Here is a 19,796-nt window from a genome sequence, read left to right on the forward strand (position 1 = left end):
ACTGTGAAATACATGTTCACAGACAAAACTGTTGGTCTTTGAGCTTGTAGCTTGAATAAGATCTGACCAAAGCGATGGTGTGTTTGGATTTTCTTCTTCTTTCTCTCTCTTTCTCTTTGAATCACTGAGCTGTTGTCCCCTTTTCACTCACTGAACAGAGCTGGCTCTCAGCTTGTCCCTCCTCTCCATCAATCTCTGTCATAAATCTGTCACACGGGGAGAAAGGGAACTGCTGAATACAGATTTGTCAGCAATTAATCTAACCTCTATTACCAGACTTGGATATTGTGTCCTCTATGCCAGAGAACAATAAGCCACTCCAACACTGAGCGCTGTGCTGCATGTGTGTGCGGTGTGCAGTCTTGTGTCTGTCTGTTTGTGCGAGGCAGGGTAAGAAAACAGCAGTTAGCTTCCTTCAGTTAGCTGGTATTTTTAAACACTATGAATAAAATTCCTCTTTTGCCCTTGTTTTCAATTTCTAGACTGACTCAACTCAGGAGGGTTGTTAAAAAACTTTACACCTTTACACTTCTTTCAAGAAAAAACAGGACAATGAATGCCTCTGTCAGAAAGTTAGAGCCTCTAACTGTAATCTTCCAATTGAAATTACTGGAAGAGCAATGTTATTTAACCTTAAAGAGACACTACTCTGAGCATAAGGCTAGCTAACTGACACCTTGCAGAAATAGAGAATCCGGCTTTAGCCGTGTTTTCGGGGCCTAAATCTGTGTATACAGTCACATATGTTCTTTATGGGGTTGAAGCACTAGTTTCCCACAAATGAAAATTACATTTTGAGGTGAAGACATTGTTGGGGTGGGTCTATTAGAGTTTAAGTAAGTGTACTTGGCATAAATTCAAGTTAATTAATAAATCCTCTGAATACTTAAGCAGGCCCATTGCACTCATTATCATATTCCCAGATGAGAAAGTCAGGCAGTTAAAAACTGAACACATTAAAAATGTTACCAGCAGAATAATTATACGCAGCTCTGTATATATAATATAACACATGCTTGTCTCCAGATTTTTGTGTGAAACTAAATACATTTATAACTCCAATATGTTTTATAGACTTTGTGTAGTACATGGGTGTAACTACTACCATCTAGCTATCTATCTATAGATACAACATCTCTGTACACCATGATAGTGGGTTTGAAATCAAACAAGATGTGATTGAATTGTGAATTTTAGGTTTTGCATATCATGAATTGTTTAGGAATCACAGCTATTTTTATAGAGACATGTATTTTCAGAGGACAAACTAAGGTAATTTTAACTATAAAACTATATTTTTCTAGAACTGTTGAGGCTCTTTCAGCAAAGTCTAATCTGGTCGTCTCATTCTTTGGTGTATGCACGGGTTTGCACCTTGTTGTGAATCCCCTGTATTTGCATCCATGGATCATAATTGTAGACTTTAACAATGATACACCCAACTCCATACGACTGTTTTTAGACTTGGTTAGATGTGATTTTTTTTCATCATCATCGTGTAGTTGTCTTCTGCGGTCTTTCTGAGTTTTAGGAGTTTTGGAGCTGGCTAGTGTTTTCAATTTATTTTCTTAAAGAATACACCAAATAATTTATTTGGCCACTCCACTTTCTCCACTTTATTTTGGTTTTTAGCCTTGGGTGTCCCCCCCTTATTTGCTCTGGCATCTCTTTGGATCTCATATTGACACTTCCAGTAAAAAGATGCCAAACACTTGGAATTAACCCAGATCTTCTATCTGCTTGATTTGCCATGAAATAACAAGGAAACAGGGTCTCTGAAAATTAGGGTATGAAAGTAAAGGGGTTCTTGCCGTACATGTCGCACCTTTGAATTAAAGCTGAAAACCTGTACTTTCATCTCAAACATTTCCTTCATAGAGTTTATCTGTTTATCATGAAGCCTACTGTGTCCTGGTCTGTACTCATGTCAGCAGAGTGATGTAGGTGCAAATGACTAAAATAAACTACAGGCCAGGCCATGTTCGTTTTAACAGAACATCTTACCAGTTTTAAAAGGCTCATTGATGTGTTTTACTAATATCTAACAGTAAGCTATATAATCTTTGGCTATGCAGGCAGCATTTATCAGTAGGATGAATTTGCTGTTGGAATTTGACCTTTTTTTGTGGGATTTGTCAGAATCAAGAACGTTCAGATTCAAGCACTGTACTGAACTGACATTGACGTCTTCTGTGTGGGAGACCACAATACACACATTTCCTGTTCTTTTTCCAAAGATTTCCTGTTCCTGTTTTGCCCTTTCTCTCTCTCATTGTCTCATAATTCACCCTTCAAATCATTTGTGAACATGGGTATGCTTGCAGGGGTTAAGCGTTTTGAAGGTACACATTTAACAACAAGTGGGCCAATTATGGCTGCGCATTTTTTTCACCCTTAACTCCATAAACTCCTACAGCACTTTCATCCACACAAGCACAAACACACGCACATACACAAACACAATTATAATTGCTGGGACAGTTCACTGGAGCAGTGGGTCAGTGCTCAGCTGCTAGAGACAGAATTAGAGCGGCAAACAGCTGAGCTTCTCTAGGGTGCTATCATGTGACCTATCCCACCCACAGGAGCAAAGCAGCTCTGGGTTAGAGTTACCAATAATTTCCAGAATGGCTGTTACGCGTGTGAGTGGAAATCTTTCTTCCTGTGTACATTGTGCACCCCAGTTATATGGGGATTTTTCTCTCCTTTGTTTCCAAAAGTAAATGTTTTCTCAAACTTGCTGATAGCCATTGTGTTCAGCTGTCATTAGCACACTTTTTGCTCTTTGTCCCTCCTGCTTTTCCTCATAGCCTGCTTTAGGTTGTGTGGCTAAATGTAGATGTTTTCTGGATCTAATGAGAGGCAGCATCTTGGGTTTGTTACACTACGGTGAAAATGTATCAAACTGTTTCTGTAATGAAAAGAACTGCACAACTGGAATTTTTTAGGTGTATTGTTTCCTGACCTGTAAAATAACAGCATGGCCTTTTTTCAGTGTCTGTCAGCAATGCAGGTAAGGGGGAAAGAGCTGAGTGCCGCACTAGCAATTACTGCTCTGAGTCAGGCAGTGAAAGGCCTGTATCTCCACTCCTATCACTAGCAGGATTTTAACCCAATACTCTGGTATTGCCACACCATGCCTTTCTACAGTTGCTATAAGGAGAAGGAAAGGTAATACTTAAAACAAGATCCTTGTAATAAGCAGTAATTAATAAGTCATAAGCTGCTTATAAGTGAGTCTGAGCTCTTCAAAGCATGATTTGGACCAGGACACTCAGGCCTAATTTAATCTTTTTTTAAGGGATTTTCTTTGTATTAATTTGTATATTGTCTTTTCTTAACATTATGTACTGCTCCAGAGGACAGAGCCATGAAAATGATTTCTAACTGTATAGGAATGTGTTTATTAACCCTAGTAAAACATTGTTACTTTAACTCAAGCTACTGCGTAAAAGCATAGCTGAGTGTTAATAGGGGCATACCTAGTTAATACATGTATTGTAAAGTATTTATTATTTATATTACTGCTATTTATTAACATTTTGACTATGGATACAAAAGAAAGTTTGTGTTCAAAAACTGTTTTCCACAGTCTCTTTATGCATTGGAATAAAGTAAAATAAGAAAAATGAAATAAAAGTTTCTTAATAAAAAGAATGAGAAGAACAAAACATCTCAGTCCTGATCTCATGCTTTGGGGTCCACCATTTATGATTAATAGCATTCCTGAGCATCACGGACAGAAAGGGGAAAATCGTAAATGTAGAAGTTCACTGTACAACAAATTAAACTGAATTTAGCTGTATAAGCCCATAAATACAACCCATAGTTGTTGTTTTTCACTAATTACCTCTTCACAGCCATATTAGTTGTTGGGTTTTTTTAAGTACAGAAATAAATGGATCAAATTCCCTTGTTGCAGTGATATATGATATATGATCCTCACTTTGGTCCAAAGGTCTGACTTGACCATCTTTATTGTAACAGTGCTGAGATCCATCAGTCTCACTTCATTTTTAGTCATCATACTGAAACTAGTTCTGATCGGACTGTGAGCACCTTGTTACCTATCGCAAGAACCTTAATATAAAGTGTTACTGAAGGGAAACTGTCTGTTTTGTTTTGGGATTATGCTCTAAAAAGATTGAAGTAAGTTTGTCCTGTGTACGGCCATCCTCTGAAGTGCATCTCCCACATGTCACATTGCTCATGTGGTTACTGCCTCACAACCAAAAGAGAAGAGGTAAGCCCTGCAGGGTTTTAGAGGGTTTTCCAACACCGTACCATGAGTGGAGAGTGTTCAGTGAGACAATATTACAAACAAAACTATGTCTGCACATTATAACCATGTTGATAAATTACAGTTGAAGAAATTAACTCACTTCTTGGCCAAAGATTTGAGGCCAATGTGGAGGTCGTTTGCTGCCGTCCATGCATGTGTGCAGGCTACTGTGTGAATGTGTGTATTTGTGTATAGTGGGGGGATGGTGTGCCAGAGGAATTAGGTAATACTGACATGGCCATTTCAGCCCCCACCTTACAAACAACACTAAGATCAATGTACCAGATCAATAAAAGTCATTGGCAATAACTGAACTTCTCATGTGATCAGTGAAGGAGAAAATTCAATTTTTTTTGCACATCTGCATGTGTCCCAACATGCCCATTCATCAGACTGAAGGTTTGTAACCAAAAGCATGCAGCCACCCATGCAAGTCTTATCAATCCTCCAAATCCGCACGTGCAGAAATGGTACATGTGCACTCAGGCAGAAACACACATAGACGCATGCACACACACCGCAGGGGGGGAAATAGGCTCTTCTCTGACACTGCATGATTGGTCACTTTTTCCCTCTCTCTCCCTTCCTGCTGAAATAGTTTTAACAAAAGAGAAGGGAGACGGAGGGGGAGGGGTGGCGTGCTTGGGGGAGGGGATGCGTGCGCTGCTCTGTTGTCACCAGGCGAGGGAGAGCGAGGGCGGGGAGGGGGGCGAGCTGGAGGGCGAGCGAGGGAGTGTAGGAGAAAAGGATAGGATCCCAGAAGAGGCTCAAACACACTGACACACACATACACACACACACATGCACACATACGCAGAGAGAGAGGGCGAGAGACCTTCTGTTACAATTTGTGGAGTAGTGGATTACTTCCCAAACTGAAACACTCATCGGGCAAATCCAGGCATGGTCAGGTCTGTAACCATTTACTCACTTATTAGGAAAAAATAGATTTTGGTTTCCCTTCAGCAGTAATGACAATGTTTCCGCTGCTGCCTGCACATTTCGGTCCTTTCTGATGTTCTCTCTTTTCCTTACGGTAAATGTCGTGATTTTCGTTTTTACTTAGATTACTTCAATTTATCTTCCATCTTTTCCCCTTGTCTTCATATGTATTAAACTCTAATTAGCTGGCCTTCTGTGTCGACTGTTTGGTGCCTGCTTTAAGTGCGTGCACTTTGGACGCATTTTTTGCCCTAAATTTCCTTGAACTATTCAGCATTAGAGAGGGCAGCATGGAGTTCTCTTTCCTCTGTTGGTTTGCAGTTTTATAATGAAAACCGTGCTTTACCGTCTTGTAGTCACAGGGTAAAGCGCTGTGTCAGTGTTCGACTTTCAGTCTCTCTTGTGCGCTTGTGTCTGTGCGCACAGCTAAGGAAAGAACCAGAAAAGCAAGCGCAATGAAAATACATGCAAAGCTCATTACCACTCAATAACAGCTTACATGACAACAAATATTTTACTTTTTTTGTTAGAAGGTTTGCAGTAAAATAAACGAATATTAATATTGCTCTACGGTGTAAGCGAGTAAGCATGACTTTTATTTTTAATTATCATTATTTTCGTAAAATCTATTAGAATCAAGCGACAGCAATTAAACCAGGACAAGGTGTCTGCTGGCTCTGACACTGACTTGTTTGCATTCTTCAGGTGGCAATGTGTCAGAGTGGTGTTGAACTATGAGATGAACCATGAAGCAGTACAGGAGGCCACTCACTAGCCTTTACCAGCAGCAGTACAGCCAAAAGCAGCAGAAGCAACAGCGGTAACCCAGGAAGACCCTGAAGCATGCAGCTGGGCCCTCACTAGCACCAAGTGGACCTGGTCCTCTCCTCTTCACCTGGGACCAGGGCTGCAGAATGCTCAGTCCTGTCACCCCATACAGTAAGTCTTTAATTTTTTTGGTTTGCATTTGGGAGACACTTATTGGATGAATGCATCATGTTGTACGTGCATACCATGCTCCAGTTCTGCTTGAGTTTGTTTTCCTGTACACATTCTTCTTCAGGCCCCTCTTTTGTCCAGAACTCATCTCCTGTGGATATGCAGTGGGAAGCGAATTGCTGGGGTGAAGGGAGGGGGATCTCTTGAGCAGTCATGTTGAGAAGGCAGATACCCTGAAGCCTTTAACAGCTGAGTCTCCAGGCTTTGCATTGAGGAATTTCACAGAAAGTGTTCAGACACTGTTTTTTGAGACCAAACAGACAGCAGATGTTTGTCTTTTTAGAAACGCCACACATATTTTGCAGAATGAATGTGTGCTTGAACAGGCTTTAGGTCTCAGGTTTAGGGCAGTACACATGTTCAATCTGAATAAACTCCAGTTGTATTTTTACCAGACGTGGTAAAGAGTTGACACATTTGGAAGGCATTTCCACAAAATACTTGTTTGTTACTTGAGTATGTAAAAGCAAAATATATTCAGATCATGTAAACATGTCACAGAATAGCCCCTCCCTTACTCATATGTGTACTGATTATGCGAGGTTCCTATCTAGACTGTTAAATATACCTGTATTGACTGACCGGCTTATTGATCAGGACCAGCTTTAACAGGATTACAACACTAACCTGATTGGAATAATGCAACAGGGATTTACCGCTGGATGTTTTGTGTATTCTAAAGCAACTGCACAGAGAAGCAGCAGCTAACAAACAGCAAAATGTCACGATACTTCGTCTCTGACGTCTCGCGAGGCACAACGATGGGGCTGTCTGTGTAGAAAGAAGCTCTGGTAACATCTACGTGTCACATTCCTTCCTCAAAAGCAACTCACAGCAGTGTGTCAGTTTTCTACTCATAGAAACTAAACACGCTCACATTCTGGCATTTTATTTTTTACTCCCAACCGCACCACCTCCAGTCACGTGTCACACACACTGACAAATTTCAGATCAATTCCCAAACACAAATAAGGAAACAATCACAGCTCGTTAAGGTGTGGGTGACTGCGATTGTTTGTCCTTAATGATGATAATGTGAGAGTGATGAGCGGCGTTAGCGCGTTTTAGCCGCCCGTTACCAGGGTGAAGCAGTTCTGTGAATGAAAGCCAGATCGTTAGTAACCTGGTGTCAACAGCCTCTCATTAGTGCTGTTGTAGTGGGGCGCATAAACATCACCCTCTGTCTCCACACGCATGCATCAGCCCTGCTTAATAATCGCAAAAGCTTGTTAAAAGAAAGTGCAACAAGCCGCGGCTCCTTATTAGGTGTTATAGTGTAGATGTGCGGCGCCGGTGGGGAAAACGACAGAGAAAGAGCAAAGTGAAGGACAGATGGAGAAGATGTAGAAGGAGGGACTGGTCAGCTGCAGCCTGATATATGAGTGGACACAATAAGCAAAGAGGGGCCAGGCCAACCTCTGCCACATGTGAGTGTGTGAGCTTAGAGGAGTGGGGGAAGGGAAACTGACCACACAGGCTGGGACACAGAGTCTGGTCTTTGCTATTGCGCAGATAGCAGGAGGGATAGGAAGAATGAACAAAATGCGAGTGAGAGAAAAGAGAAATTAAATGAGAGGGAACGGAGGATTCAAATGATCGAGCTGAAACCAGCTGTGTCGTGATTCAGAGATCAAACTGTGTCAAACTCTGTGGTTGGCATAGTTTGATCTTCTCATTTGGCTTTGGAGCTTTCAAATAGCTTTCAGGTTAGGGATGTTTAAAGTCTGAATTAGACCTGGTACAGTATTTGATTGGCTGACAGCAGCATGGCCTGGTGTAGTGTGCAGGCCTGGAGAAAAGGGGGAAGGGGAAATAAAAGGAAGAGAGAGGGAGGGAGGGTCTTCTCCTTCCCACTGACTGCACACCCAGTTTTTTTTTCTTGGTCAGTGCTCACAGGACTATAACACTAATTTATACCGTTAGCTTGAAACACAGGGATATATGGGTAAAGTGCGTGCATTTCATTGTTCATCTCAGCTGGCGTGACATTCTCCTTGTAAACTCGTATACCGTTTCTCCTCTGATGTGTATTGATCTTGGCAGTGGCATGAATCAACTTCTAACTAATACAAATCACTCAGTAATGTGCAAACAGGCTACAAGGTCATTTGTCAGCACTGTAAGGAATCACGTTCTCTCTTTGTGTTTTCTCCCTCGCTTCCTTTAGCCTGGGAATAGACAAGGCGTGCTGAGTGCATGGAAAGGATATGTGCTTTGTAAATAGATCTCAGGTTAGATTCCTGGCATTCCAGCAGCTTGACTCAACCAATGACCGAGAGTCCATCTGCGTGCTGGCCAGCTGAAGCTGAACCCTCCATGGAAAAAACACAATATAAGACTGTAGTTTGCTGCAGCTTGTGTGTGTGCATTTTTGTGTGTGTGTATTTTTGTGTGTGTGTATTTTGGATTTTCCGTCTTCAGGGGGTGTCTTTGTTTATTGTGGGTGGACTGAAAGCACTTACAGAGACCCTACAGCTGCAGAAGGGTGATTTTTGTGTCCACTCTCCATCCAGCCAGTCACCCATCTCTTATTCCTCACAACCCCCTAAATCTCATTTCAGCTAGCCCCTTCCCCCACATATACTTCCATCTAATTAACCCCTAATTACTCATACTGACCATGCAGTGGACTGGGAGTCAAGCTAGCCTCCACTGACACACAGAGTTGCAGAATTGCAGAAAAGAAAAATTCAAGCAGTTTTGTCAGAGTTTTTGAAATGTACAAGTCATTATAATAGTCACATCCAAATTAGAGCACTGAAACTGGTTCCGGTGGTGGTTGTTGATGGCTGGGGACCATTTATTCAAAAAAGCAATGCGGCTGGAGTTTATAGGCATCCAGTCTTAGTGACCACTCAAAGCAGGTGAGAGAACAAGTTACATTTTAACTGTGCATAGATGCGTTTCTATACACTTTAAGCACTCATCTGTCTCAGATTAGAATCACCTTATGTGTTTGTCTTTGGCTGTCTTTAAACACACAGCACACATGATTACACACTGATGCAAGGCACATTTTTCTGTGTAGTGAACTCTGAGTTCGTCAGTGCGTTTTTGTGTGACTTGACTTGACTTCCTGCTTTCAGTCAGTTTCATTGTCTCTTATTGCAAAGACATGTAAACACAGGACTTGAGTGGGGTGTCATAGTAACAGCAATTTAGTTTGCAAAAGATTTCTGGTTACATGCACCTTTGAACATAAGAGTCAGCGTTTCCTGCATGCATAGCAGTTAACTTTGTTTTCCTGTTTTTGAGTCATCTCAGAAATGTTCTAGCCAGCTTATTATCGGGAATATTAATATTATAAAGTAGATCTAGTCTGTGTATCGACATGAGCCAGACTTTCATGTCATTTTCAAAGTGGGCTTGAGCAAAAGCTCTTCAGGCTTTCTGGAGGTTTTGTAAAGTTTTTCTTTGGGCATGGGCTGCTTTTTCACTCATTTTCAGTCCAGTCCTTGGGCCTGAGCATTTTCAGAGGAATGTTTCTTTGTTTGTTTAGGCACTTAACACTGACCTATGAATCGTTCGGTCATAAAAAGGCACCAAACTCAAGGAATGAACCAGTGTTGTGTCTATACTTATTAAACAACTTCAAGAACTGATTTTAAATTCTATCTATAGTCACTTTGTTGCAAGCAACCTGCAATAAAAATCACATCATTGTTCCAATTTCTTTAGTTAAACCTGCAAAAATGTCAAAGATAAAAGAGCCAGGCATAAGATTTAGGCATAAGTATTTTTTACAGGCCTTGATGGAATTATGAACATCAGTGAGAAGCTTTGAATGTCCTGCAAGAAGAATGGAGAACTTTTCCTGAAGATTACTTAAAGAAATTCTGTTTCCAGTAGCAGAACACCAACAGAAATTTGCATAGTAAGAAGTTAGAGTAAAAAATAAACAGGAAAAAGAGAATATGCATAAATATAGCAAATATATACCTATATAAATACAGAATATATAAATAAGCAATGAAATATACTCATTAACCCTTTCGCGCATTGTGGTCACAACATTGGACAGTTATTCAAAGGCTGTTTTCTTGTATTTGTGTCAGTGTTGAGGGCATACTTGCACATAAACCACTACATTGGACACTTATGTGTCACTCCATACAAAATTCAAAGGTCAAAACACATGTTGTCCAGCTTTAAGTGGACATGGAACAAACTCTTTGAAAAGTATGTGTTTCAAAAATAAAGTTCAAGAATCTTTTTTTTTTTTGCCTAAATATGAATAAAAATACTTTTTTCCTGATGTAGCTGCCATATGTTATTAATTTGGAAAATTATGAAGAGATGAGAATGAAAAATAACTATGAAGTTATTTTGAAAATGTAATGTAAAGACTTGTGTTATGTTATGTTGTGAAAGTTACCGCCAGGATTGAGAGTGAGTTTGCAAGTGATGCTTCTTTAATTCTTGGAGCTGACTGTTAGCTTAAACACGCGCTAACGCTCCCATAAGCCTCATGTGCTCTAATCCATCATTAACTCAGGTACTTTTCTCAGTCTGGTTCTTGACAGACGGACTCACCTGTTAACTCTTCATCTTCTCATCTCAGGGGGATCTTTCCATGTCTTCAGGTTTTAAATTCCTTTTGCCAAAATTGGTGAAGGTTCCAGAAATAGTAGATCACCGCGCTCAAATGAGCCTTGGCTAAATTATAGAGCCAGTGGTGGAGATGTCGTTAGAGAACTAGACTGAAGACAACATGGAAAAATGGTTGCCACATGCCTGCAATCAGTATGATCAGTGAATACCACACTGATGGCCACCACTATATGTCATTGATGTTGGCCAGCTATGAATTTATATGAGAATAATTCCATGAAGCCATTTCATTTTTTTAAAAATGCCAAAAATCTCACATTGCAGATTATCTTCACACATATGTCAGTAATCTTGTTTAATAGTTTTATATGTAATAAAGAAAAATGCAGTATTGAGCTGGAAGCTTTACAAAGCGGGACACAGATTCTCAGTGGGATTGGCAAAAACAACCATCCATCCTCTTCCGCTGATCCAACATAGGATCATAGGATCCTCTCTGAGCTGTTGTTCAGTGAGAGCCATGGTAGCCCAGAGTATTTTCAGATGTGAGAACACAAATGACACACACTGTCCCCTGCTCTGTGCTACATACGAGAAAGGACAACCTATGGAGTTTTTCCTTCCCCTTCTCACCAAGTGCTTGCTCATACAATATAAAGCGGTTGAGGTGACCATTGTTGTGATTTGGTGCTATATAAATAAAATTGAATTGAATTGAATTAAACTGAACTGATTGTATTTGCACTTCCCATTTGCACTAGTGCTTTTGTAGTGTTGAGCCTACTGTGAGCAGTTTCTTATAAACTCCTTCTATGCAGACATAAATCAAACACTGGGTCATATTTCTTTTTTTTCCTTTTGTTTCTTTTAGCTGTTCGTCTGCCATGAAATCAGAAATTGGTTGTAAATTTCCTTTGGATTTATCAAATATTTTAAGCATGCAAGTAACATATAGTTTGTTCACATTGAAAAAAGACAAAGTGAAGTAAAGTCTAAGTAGACACAAAGGAAAATGAAGAGCTCACATGTTGAAAATAAAATAAATGGCAGCTTATGATGAAGCAGCTCAAGAAATAAGCAATCGTTAAGTACAGTATACTAATTAGCATGTAATCGAGTAGTTGTGCTCTCTTCAGCTAAGTTCTTGTCAGTTCAACTAGTGCAAACCTGCTAAAGAAATCAAGCACAAAATATCTGTCTCTCTATTAGGTAACTATAGCAATTGCTCACATTTTTCCAATAAATCTAATTGAAAGTTTGCCATCGAGGAGCATCAAGATTATGAATTCAAATACGACAAAGTGGAGATCTCGGTAGAGCCGTTATCAACACACATTTATAAACTTTTCACACTTGTGGTTCTGTTAATGTGAATGACCTTAAAAACATGACAGTAACAAATACCCCGGAAACATGTCATGAGGGCTTCTTCCTCACAAGTGCTCTTTTTTTATCCCTTAATCTCCTTCAGATACATTTTGGGGGATTTGATGTTGACATGAAAGACTGGCATTGTATAGAAATATGGAATATCATTCACAACACAGCAGGCACAGAGGCTTAGACGACCCCTACTCCCTTGGGGCTTGTGAAATACTATTTAAAAACCCACACTCAGAACTAAACAGAATACGAGTCTGTCTAGTGTACAGGTGTATGACTAATAATTCTCAGGGTTAGGTCAAGTTATTTTGTTTAGGTAGGTTTTGATGCCTGTGTTTGCTGTTTTGAATGTGTAATGTTTTTGTGCACCGTGACGGGTCAGAATTCCCTGGAGCGTGGGGATTTCTCAGCTCAAGGGTGGAGCTTGTGCCAGACAAGAGCACTTGCTATCCCTGGAATGGATGAGAGGGATTATTAGGCTGAAGGATCATTTAATTTAGGGATCAACGTGTGGACCGTTTAGCGACCCATCTGGTGGTCCGTGTGGACTTTTGACCCAACCTGGTATAATCCACTTGCAGACAGTTTCAGACCAGACATGAGTGAAAACCTAAATAAATTACAGAAGTTCATTTTTAAGCAATACATTGCACAGAAATGTCAGATGTAGCAAACATGATACAAATCAAAACCTGCATATGCAAACTGATATATAATTTATTTTTTAAAATTTGTTAGATGTTCACTAAAATACAGTTTCACAAAATTAGAGTTTTTCTTGCAGTTACTTCATGGTTCAGGTTTTACACAGCAGAAACTATTATCTTGTTCCAACATCTCCATTAGACTTTCTTCGAACATTTAGACTGTGATAACTTGATGTGACACAACAAGTAAATGGCCAGTGCCCGTAGGATGGTACCATGTTTGTCCAGTACTGTATATTGATGCAGTATCAGAAATCAATAAAGCTGTCCAGTGGTTGCAAGGAAGCCCCTCTGGTCAAAGCCTGGGGTCAGGACACTTTAGTAATACTCTGCAATGTGTGGAATGTCAGCTTAATGCCAGTTCAAAAAGACAAACCCTGAGCCACTAAACCAGCGGATTACTCTGTGCAAATGTGCGTGTGTAATCAAAAATCTGTCATTTTTCACTCATCAGTCAGTCACTTCACTAATGACACACACTTCAGTGTCCATAGATGCTAGTGGGACAGTCTCTGTGTAATTTGGAGAAAAGCTAGTCTACCTCTCCCCCCCCCCCCCCCCTCGTCCAGCAGACCCCTGAGGTTTGGGCCGAATTAGATCACACGCTTGGTGGGGGTGGCTTTGTGGGCTAAGAGACTCAAAGAGAAAATACAATGGCCCCAATGTGAGAGAGACGAAGGCAGAGGGCAGTGTGCAGGCTGATAGAGGCTTATCGCCGTGGAGACCAGGCTGGGGGCTATGTTGGTAGCTTCTCATACAGATTAGAGCAGTTGGCCTCCGCCTGGTAGAGACTGTTTAGAAGGACATGGGCTAAGCATTGACAAAACTGTGGAAAAGAGCCAGCGTTGCAAGGTGATTATGAGGGCAGATATAAGATCTTGTCTTCTTTAGAAGAAATTGGAATCCCTGTGAAGAGCTAAATACCATAAAGTAGGTGTAGAAATGTTATCTGATCAGGGTTATTATTCTGAGATTATGTGAAATAACATCTTTGTTCTTGTTTGTCAGGTTTGTTAAAGATGCACTGGTCTCCGGAGCACGCCGCCCCTTTATCTCAGTGGCCTGAACAGCACTTAGATGTCACCTCCACCACCTCGCCACCGTCTGCCCACAAGCACGACCCCTACGCTACAGGTCCTCGCCGAAGCTACGCCCCTACAAGTTATCCTTGGGCCAGTGACGACATATCAGCCCTTAGTGCTTCTTCTCTGCTCAAGCGCTACGCTGAGAAGTACTCAGGCCTGGACCGCCCTGCTACGGGAGCTTACGCAGAGCATGGGACTTTCTTAAAATCAGACTCTGAGCCCTGGACTCTGGCTCAAGGCATGGACTGTTACCCTGGACTTGAGGCACTCACTGGCACCAAGGTGGCCCCTGCCTCTGTGGGGATCCCGACTACAGGAAGTGTAACAGTGGTGAGCAGTAATTTGGCCCCTGAGCCAGGCTTTAGTGGTGCTGGCTCGTGCAGTGCTCCATCATCTCAGGAATACCCTCCTGCTTACAACAGCACCTACTTGTCTTCAGGATACTGCCCTCAGCCCAGTGCAGCACTCCCACCAACCCCTCTACACTCTTTGCAGGCTCCACCTACTTTAGTGTCCAACTACAGCCCTAGCCCACCTGTCTACAACTACCCCCCAGGGTGCTACCCCCAAACCAGCCTGTCCTCGGGATACAGCCGCCCCAGTGCGTCCTACCTGCCGTCTGGGATTAGCGCTCCCACTCCTCTGGCCCCTAGGCCTACCATGGTGGGGGGGACTTACAACTACCCATCTCACAGCCTTGGAGGGACGCTCGAGACAGGTGTACCTCTGAAACGCAAGGCCTTTGAAATGACAGAGGAACGACAAGAGGGAGCAGAGGTGGAAGGATCTCGCTATAGAAAATATGGCAACGGGAACAGTCACAACAAAGCTTCCGACAACGGGCATGGCAATGGTTATGATATGAGTGTGCCCGCCTCAGATGCACAGTCTTTCAAATCTGGAAAGCCCCTCATATCACCCCCTTACGTCAGGGCAGGGGAGTACAGCCCGCCATCAGGCCTAGCAGGAGAGAGTGTATCGGGGGAGCACAGCTTTCCTCAGCAGCAGAGAATGCAGATGAAGATATCTGCATCTCACGCACACTCTGAGGACCCCACTGGAGGGCACTAACAGACCAGGTTGGCATATTGAAGGATTCCCTTGCTCCTTAAAAACCACCCAGGGTTCCTAACCCTGACAGACTCGGGGAAATAACATTGAATTTGTCGATGAAACATTTAATTTCCCTACTACAGGACCGGTGTTTCCTGTACATTAACGTTTTTGTTTATCATGTTTTCCCAAAGATTCACAGAGGCGTTTTGCCCTGTAAGGCTGAGGTCAGTCTTAGGAGTGAGGTTGAGGCATTCGCTACATAGATATCATTAAGACAGTCTAAATGTACGCGTGTCTGTTTCTCTCAGGATCCTATTTATTCCCTTTTCTGCTACTGTGGCAACAGCACTGCAACATTGTTTTTGGAGTTGGTGTAATTGTTTGTGGCCGTTATGTATTTAAAAGGCCTTTGACTGCAATATGCTCTATCGCACCACAAAAAACCCAAAAAAAAATTAATAATAAAAAAATCATTATGACCAAAAAGTAAAAAGAGCAATAACTGAAGTGGTGAGAATGCCATACTACTTCAGCACAATCCCGACTACACTGCTGGCTGTAAGTCTTTGTGCTTGGCTTGGCCTTGAGAAATGAATGTTTTCAGGTTTCATTTCACTTTTCTTTTGTTTAGATTTTTTTTTTTTATCTCCATGTTTATGTTTATCTTCTATCCTGGACCTCTTGTCCTCTGATTAATTATTCTCCTTGCTCCCCAACTTACCATTTTTGTCTCATTTATAGATATCAAGCTGCTTATGCTGCGTAATTATGTCATAATATACATGACGCCACTCTTTTCTTGACAGGCAGTTGACCTCAGAATCAAAATTATGTATTTTTCCTGCAATGTATTAATTTAGAGTTTAGTTGGAATTATGGAATTAAATGGCACTTGCCTTGTGGTCCATGCATCTGCCCATGGCAAGATGGGTGTTTGCTAGCTACACACTACTTTTGGTTGGTGTATGTAGACAGATGTAAAATAGTCCCTACTGAAAACTGGCCACAGTAAAACATTGATGCTTGTTTTTTTAGGTGTTTTTTGTTTGTTTGTTTGTTTGTTTCTTCTTTGTTTGTTTATTTTGAGCATCACAAGGCCATCGCTATTTAGTCCTATTATTTATAATGCAGAGTTAACAACTGTTGACTCACACCTGAATAATCCAGACTGATGAACAGCACTAGACAACAGAGGGAAAAATACATATATTGGATTTGCAGGTGAACTGTCTTGTTTTTCTTTTCTTTTTTTTTCTTCTTTTTTTGAAGTAGGGAAATACTTTAAATAGCTTTTATTCATGAAAATCCATTGAAAATGTATTTAGCCTTCATAAAGTCGCAGTATGGGTAAATCAAGTATGGCTCAATCATCTTAAAAGCATCTTCTTCACACAGATATTTCTGCTAATCCTTAACCCAACTTTATCTCAGACTGTACAATGGAAAAACATAGATGATTGTACATACTGGGAAGATGTACTCAGTGCAGGTTAGCTACATAAAAGCTCATTATTGCTTCAGTGTGGCTGCACAGGCACGCACGTTGCAGCAGAGGATATATACGTCTGAGTGAGTGCCTCTTAAAAGTTTTATTCAGCTACATACTTTGTTAAAATTTACCTGCTTGTCGTTAGATTTGACTTCTTTATATGTTTTTCTCTTTACTTTTGCCTGTCAGAAGGATGATTTATCGTGTTATTGAATACTCAGGAAGAATATTGTTACCTCAGAAAGATGAACTACGAATGTATGTTGATACCTTAGGGTGTCGGTGGGGGAGCTTTAATGGAGCGAGATGAAAACGATGCCATGGCTGACACTTCAGGGAAACAATGAACTTTTAAGGCCTTTTAATAGTGTGAACGCACACGTACACATACACATGTACATGCGTTCACACACACACACAAAACACTACATGGTTTCTTAGCTCCGGGAAACTCGAGGTTTTTATATCAAGGCCTGAAATGTTGAATGTAATTCAGATATTTTTTTTAAAGACATGCCATACGTACATCAATGATGTTTTTAGATCTATTTTTTTCCACGTATAGATGTAAGTCTCCAGTAGGTTTTGGTGGAGAAAATATTGGCATGTCAAGTGTTAGTGTAGTTAGCAGTGGGGAAAAGGAAAAGCACTCCTGATAAACACATATCAAGATGTACACACACTACAGTATATGGTGCATAAGCGATATTTTTATTAAATGTCTTAATAAAGTATCCAGTCACCATTTCAGTATTTTAAAACCACTTGATTCAGCTTGAATTTAGCCCTAACTTCAAGTTGAATTAAGTTGAATACCAACACTGTCAGCGCACTGGGGCTTTGCTGCTCTGCTATGCCACTGATTTATGAACTGTGCCAACCTCAAATTTTTAAAAAAAGCCTATTAAATGAACGAATCAGGAAACTCTTACTTCAGTTTTGACCCTTAAGCACCTCTAAACCCAACTGGATTGAGCCACAAGCCACCAGAGTGAAAGTGAAACTCTGGTGTCATAAATTGGCAGAAATGTTCTTAATCACATGCGGTGATTCACAAACAGGTGTGATTGGTCACAACTGGCAGTTTAAAGTAGAAATCTGTTTAAGTGGAAGCAGGAAGGCAAATGAAACATGAGCTTGAGATGTCTAGGTTGTTACAAAGCTAAACTTCAAATCTAAAGTGAATGGATTCCCCTTTAATTTTACTAATTGGAAATTCAGTGTAATTAAAAGCCATTTTAGTGCTTTTTTACTATCTTACTCAGAATGCGGTTTAAGGGGAAAAAGTAGAAGCTCACCAGAAAAGAAATTCAGATTAGGAAAGAGGTGCTAAGTAAATCATGATTTATGCTTACCCCAGGTTTTTACAAGTATTTGGTTACAACAAGTGAATCAACACAGGATGTGCTCTGCATTCAAAAGACACATTGCGGGAAGCATTTGCCTTTTCTTTGTGTTACTCTGATTCAGTGAAGGGGGTGGAGTCAGTGTTGGCGTTCGCAGATGGAAAATCAGACTTCACTGTTATCTTTGTGATTCACATGTACTTTTCTTGTATCTTGTACATTCTCTGTAACCGTTTCTACCTCATGTTGAAGACCTTGTACATGGAAGTATTTATTTCATGTCATTTCACATACCAGTTTAAAGACCAGCGTTTCAAACTGTTGACCTGTTGTAGTCTACCTCACTAGAGACTGTTGTGACATGGAAATGAAGATATTATACCAAAAAAAAAAAGAAAAATATTTGAGTTTTCTCTTTTTGTCTGTGGAAATTAAAAATGTTTTAAGGTTTGAATGTACTGATCTTTCACTAAATGATGCTATGATGATGATGGGTTACTGCAGTAAATATACTTACTGGGTTCAATGTGATATTTTATCCTGGCAGTGGCATATTTCTCTTCGCAAAGTGACATTAAGTTGACGTACAGTTAAAGAAAGTATTGGCTCGGAAAAAGCGTCTGTAGAATAACCAAAATGTAAAGGATAATAAGCTGCAGTCACGCCGCAACCCTGATATAGAAAAGCAGAAGAAAATGGATGGATGGGTCATACGACCACCACCAGTGTAAAGAAAGCACTGATTCAGGGTGGGATGGAGCCATGTTTTTATGTTGTTTACGCCAAACTCTGAATCTACCATCTGAATAAGACCAAATAACATTTTTTTCCCATCTTCTGTAGCTTCAGATGCCTGTTCTGAGCTGACACATGGTGGTCTTTTGCTGGTGTAACCCATCAAGATTCGATGAGCTGTGCATTCAGAGAAGCTCTTCTGCATACCTTGGTTGTGGTTATTTGAGTTACTGTTGCCTTTCTATCAGCTCAAAGCAGTCTGGCCATTCTCCTCTGACATCAACAAGGCATTTTTGCTCAGTGAACTGTCACACACTGGATATTTTTGGTTTTCCTGACTATTCGCTGTAAACCCTAGAGATATTCATGTGGGAAAATCCCAGAAGATCAGCAGTTTTCTTAAATACTCGGACCAGCTTATCTGTCAACAAACACACCACGTTTAAAGCCACCTAAATCACCTTTCTTCTGCCTTTCAATACAAGTCTCCTCTTTCATCAGTAGTGTGCGCTCTATTGATGTTTTAATGTTTTGTAATTTTTCAAGTTGTAGGAAACCTTATCATCATTTATGTCATGTACTTGAGCTCAAGAGAGTGAGAGAGAACAGCGAGCCTGTGCTGACATGTCACAGACAATTTTTGTCCTCTCAGCCACAGTAAGTCTCGCCCTGCTGCAACGTCAGTCATGTCACAGCAAAACTCTCTTTGTTTTGCTTCTGATTAAGGATTGTATTTTAACACACCTTAAACCATATTCCTGACAGCAACTGTTAGTCCATTCATCTACGATAAAGCTAACCTCTGTTCCTATTTAACAATTTCAATTCAGCTATGTTATGTCTCACATTTAGCATTAAAATCAGTGAAATTATTAACCTGACTTAGTTATGTCTCCGCATTTGAGATCTCAGTTGTGATCACAGGTGTGGAATAAGACAGCAAACGAAAAAAAGAAAAATCAGCACATGACCCCTGTTTTGAATTGCTGTCTCTGCCCTTCTAATGACACTCACACTGCAGCAGCTACACCACATAACAAGTATAACAGTGACACCTACAGGGTCCCCTCGAGATGGTTCTCACCATGTTGAATGTTAATCGTTGCATTATCACTCCTTCAAGTTCAGTTTATATCATTTCTTTTCAGTTATTGTCTGGCTTTATTTGTAAAAGTATGTTAATTAACCAAACGCATGGCTGCAGAATGGCAAGCACAGACT

The 19,796-nt window shown here is 40.7% G+C and overlaps 1 protein-coding gene across 3 annotated transcripts; it reads left to right on the forward strand.

Moving 5' to 3' along the window:
- The first annotated feature begins 5,062 nt into the window (after positions 1-5,062).
- LOC146709520 (fidgetin-like protein 2) lies at positions 5,063-19,779 on the forward strand. Of its 3 annotated transcripts, XM_085456516.1 has the most exons (3): positions 5,063-5,193; positions 5,930-6,163; positions 13,873-19,779. In XM_085456516.1, the coding sequence occupies exons 2-3, from the start codon at positions 6,139-6,141 to the stop codon at positions 15,018-15,020; spliced, it is 1,173 nt and encodes a 390-aa protein (XP_085312642.1). In that variant the 5' UTR covers positions 5,063-5,193; positions 5,930-6,138; the 3' UTR covers positions 15,021-19,779. The 3 variants fall into 3 exon arrangements, with proteins under 3 accessions (XP_085312642.1, XP_085312643.1, XP_085312644.1); XM_085456517.1 differs by lacking the exons at positions 5,063-5,193; positions 5,930-6,163 and adding an exon at positions 13,604-13,794; XM_085456518.1 differs by lacking the exons at positions 5,063-5,193; positions 5,930-6,163 and adding an exon at positions 13,604-13,716.
- Positions 19,780-19,796: the final 17 nt, after the last annotated feature.

Source organism: Copadichromis virginalis, linkage group LG5 (genome assembly GCF_057382275.1).
Source record: "Copadichromis virginalis isolate Kocher_CV1m ecotype Utaka linkage group LG5, C_Virginalis_male_GT1.1, whole genome shotgun sequence".
Classification (NCBI taxonomy): Eukaryota; Metazoa; Chordata; class Actinopteri; order Cichliformes; family Cichlidae; genus Copadichromis; species Copadichromis virginalis.

What these genes read in the sequence shown, in the direction of transcription:
- LOC146709520 (XM_085456516.1), top strand. Translation starts at nt 6,139, where the DNA reads ATGCTCAGTCCTGTCACCCCATACA. An exon ending in CAGTCCTGTCACCCCATACA is followed by an intron (nt 6,164 to 13,872) that starts GTAAGTCTTTAA and finishes CTTGTTTGTCAG; the next exon opens with GTTTGTTAAAGATGCACTGG.